General features: G+C 63.8%; 1 protein-coding gene across 1 annotated transcript in view; it reads right to left on the bottom strand.

The window, feature by feature from the left end:
• PDE4C (phosphodiesterase 4C) overlaps nucleotides 1–1,325 on the bottom strand; it is a gene marked incomplete at its 3' end in the record, with an annotated part of 18,279 nt that overhangs the window by 9,959 nt on the left and 6,995 nt on the right. The window contains exons 2-3 of the mRNA XM_035889026.1: nucleotides 491–837; nucleotides 198–244 (exon numbers count right to left, since the gene is read on the bottom strand). Of these exons, the coding sequence (XP_035744919.1) occupies nucleotides 198–244; nucleotides 491–837 (394 nt within the window). The remainder of the gene's footprint in view (nucleotides 1–197; nucleotides 245–490; nucleotides 838–1,325) is intronic.

Below are 1,325 nucleotides of genomic sequence, written 5' to 3'. Positions count from 1 at the left end.
TGGCAGGGGGCTGCTCTGTGGGGGCAAGACAGGAGCCCTGTTCCCCCCCCTCTGGCACTGCCAAGCCTCGTGCCCACCCTCTGAGCACCACAGCGGTTCTCGGGGTGAGAGGGGGCTCAAGACTGGCTCCAGTTCTCCCCCCCCTCACTGCCATCCCCCTCCTCAGACCTGGCACCTGGCTCCTGTGTCACCCCCACCCGCCGGGGAACAGCCCAGGACCCTCCCACCCTCCCTGGCTGGGGTCCTGCAACACAAAGGCAGGGGGAGAAAGGGGGAGCTCTCAAATACCCCCTAAGGAGGACAGGGCAGCCCAGGGGGGCTTTGGGCTCACCCGGGAACCTGCACCCCTGAGCCCCCCTGCCCCAACCTGTGAGCACAGCCCCCGCGTGGGGGGTTTGGGGGGAGCTGGGGCTGCTGCCGTGCCCATAGCTGCAGGTAGGTCCAGGGGCTCCCTGCTCATACAGTTCCCCCCGCCCTGCCTGGCTCTTACCTGAGCTGCCGGCTGGGGGGCCGGTGCTGATGGCCAGTGTCATCCTGGAGCTGGTGGCCAAGGTGCTGCTGGGACCCAGGCTCACAGTGGGTGCAGGAGAGCTGGGAGCAGGAGTGGGCCTGGGGGTCCTGGGCGAGGTTGGGGCTGGCACCACCGTCGAGCTGGACGGATGTCCCGTGGCCGGGGAGCTGGGCATGGCTGGGGGGGTCAGAGACGGTGCCGTGGTCCTGTGGGATGGAGACATCGGAGGTGTCGGAGGTGCTGCTGAGCCTGTTATCCTGGGTGGAGATGATGCCATGGCTGGGTTGGATGAAGATGTAGGTGCTGCTGAAGCTGATGTTGCAGTTCTGTTGGATAAAGGTGTCGTAGGCACCACTGAGCCTGGTGTCTTGGATGGAAATGATGTCATGGCTTGGTCGGGAGGAGGTGGTGTAGGTGCTTCTGCGCTTGCTTCACTGGATGGAGATGCTGCTGTGGCCGGGCTGGATGGAGGCACTTTGGCTGTCCCTGAGTCGGAGCTGGATGAAGACATGTTGGGTGTCCCCGAGCTGGCGGCTGTGGGTGTGCTCCATGGAGATGGTGACATGGCTGTCCCTGAGCTGTGTAGAGGCACTTCGGTGCTGGCATTGATGCCATGTCCTGTCTCTAAAACGTGGAGGAGAGAGCTGGTGAGCAAAAAGGAAGCAGCAGGGCCCTGGCAGGGGCAGGCAGGGCCCTGGGAAGGGCAGTGGCACCTGCCCTGGCTCCCGGTGCTTGTTTTCCAGGTGGTTTCACCACACACAGAGGACCAGAAAACCAGGATTTAGCCAGTATCAGATCCCAGAATTCCAGGGTT

The sequence above is a fragment of the Egretta garzetta genome, unplaced genomic scaffold, assembly GCF_000687185.1.
Source record: "Egretta garzetta isolate BGI_Z169 unplaced genomic scaffold, ASM68718v1 scaffold392, whole genome shotgun sequence".
Lineage (NCBI taxonomy): Eukaryota > Metazoa > Chordata > Aves > Pelecaniformes > Ardeidae > Egretta > Egretta garzetta.
Note: the sequence above shows the minus strand (reverse complement) of the source record. Positions and strands in the feature narration are given on the sequence as shown.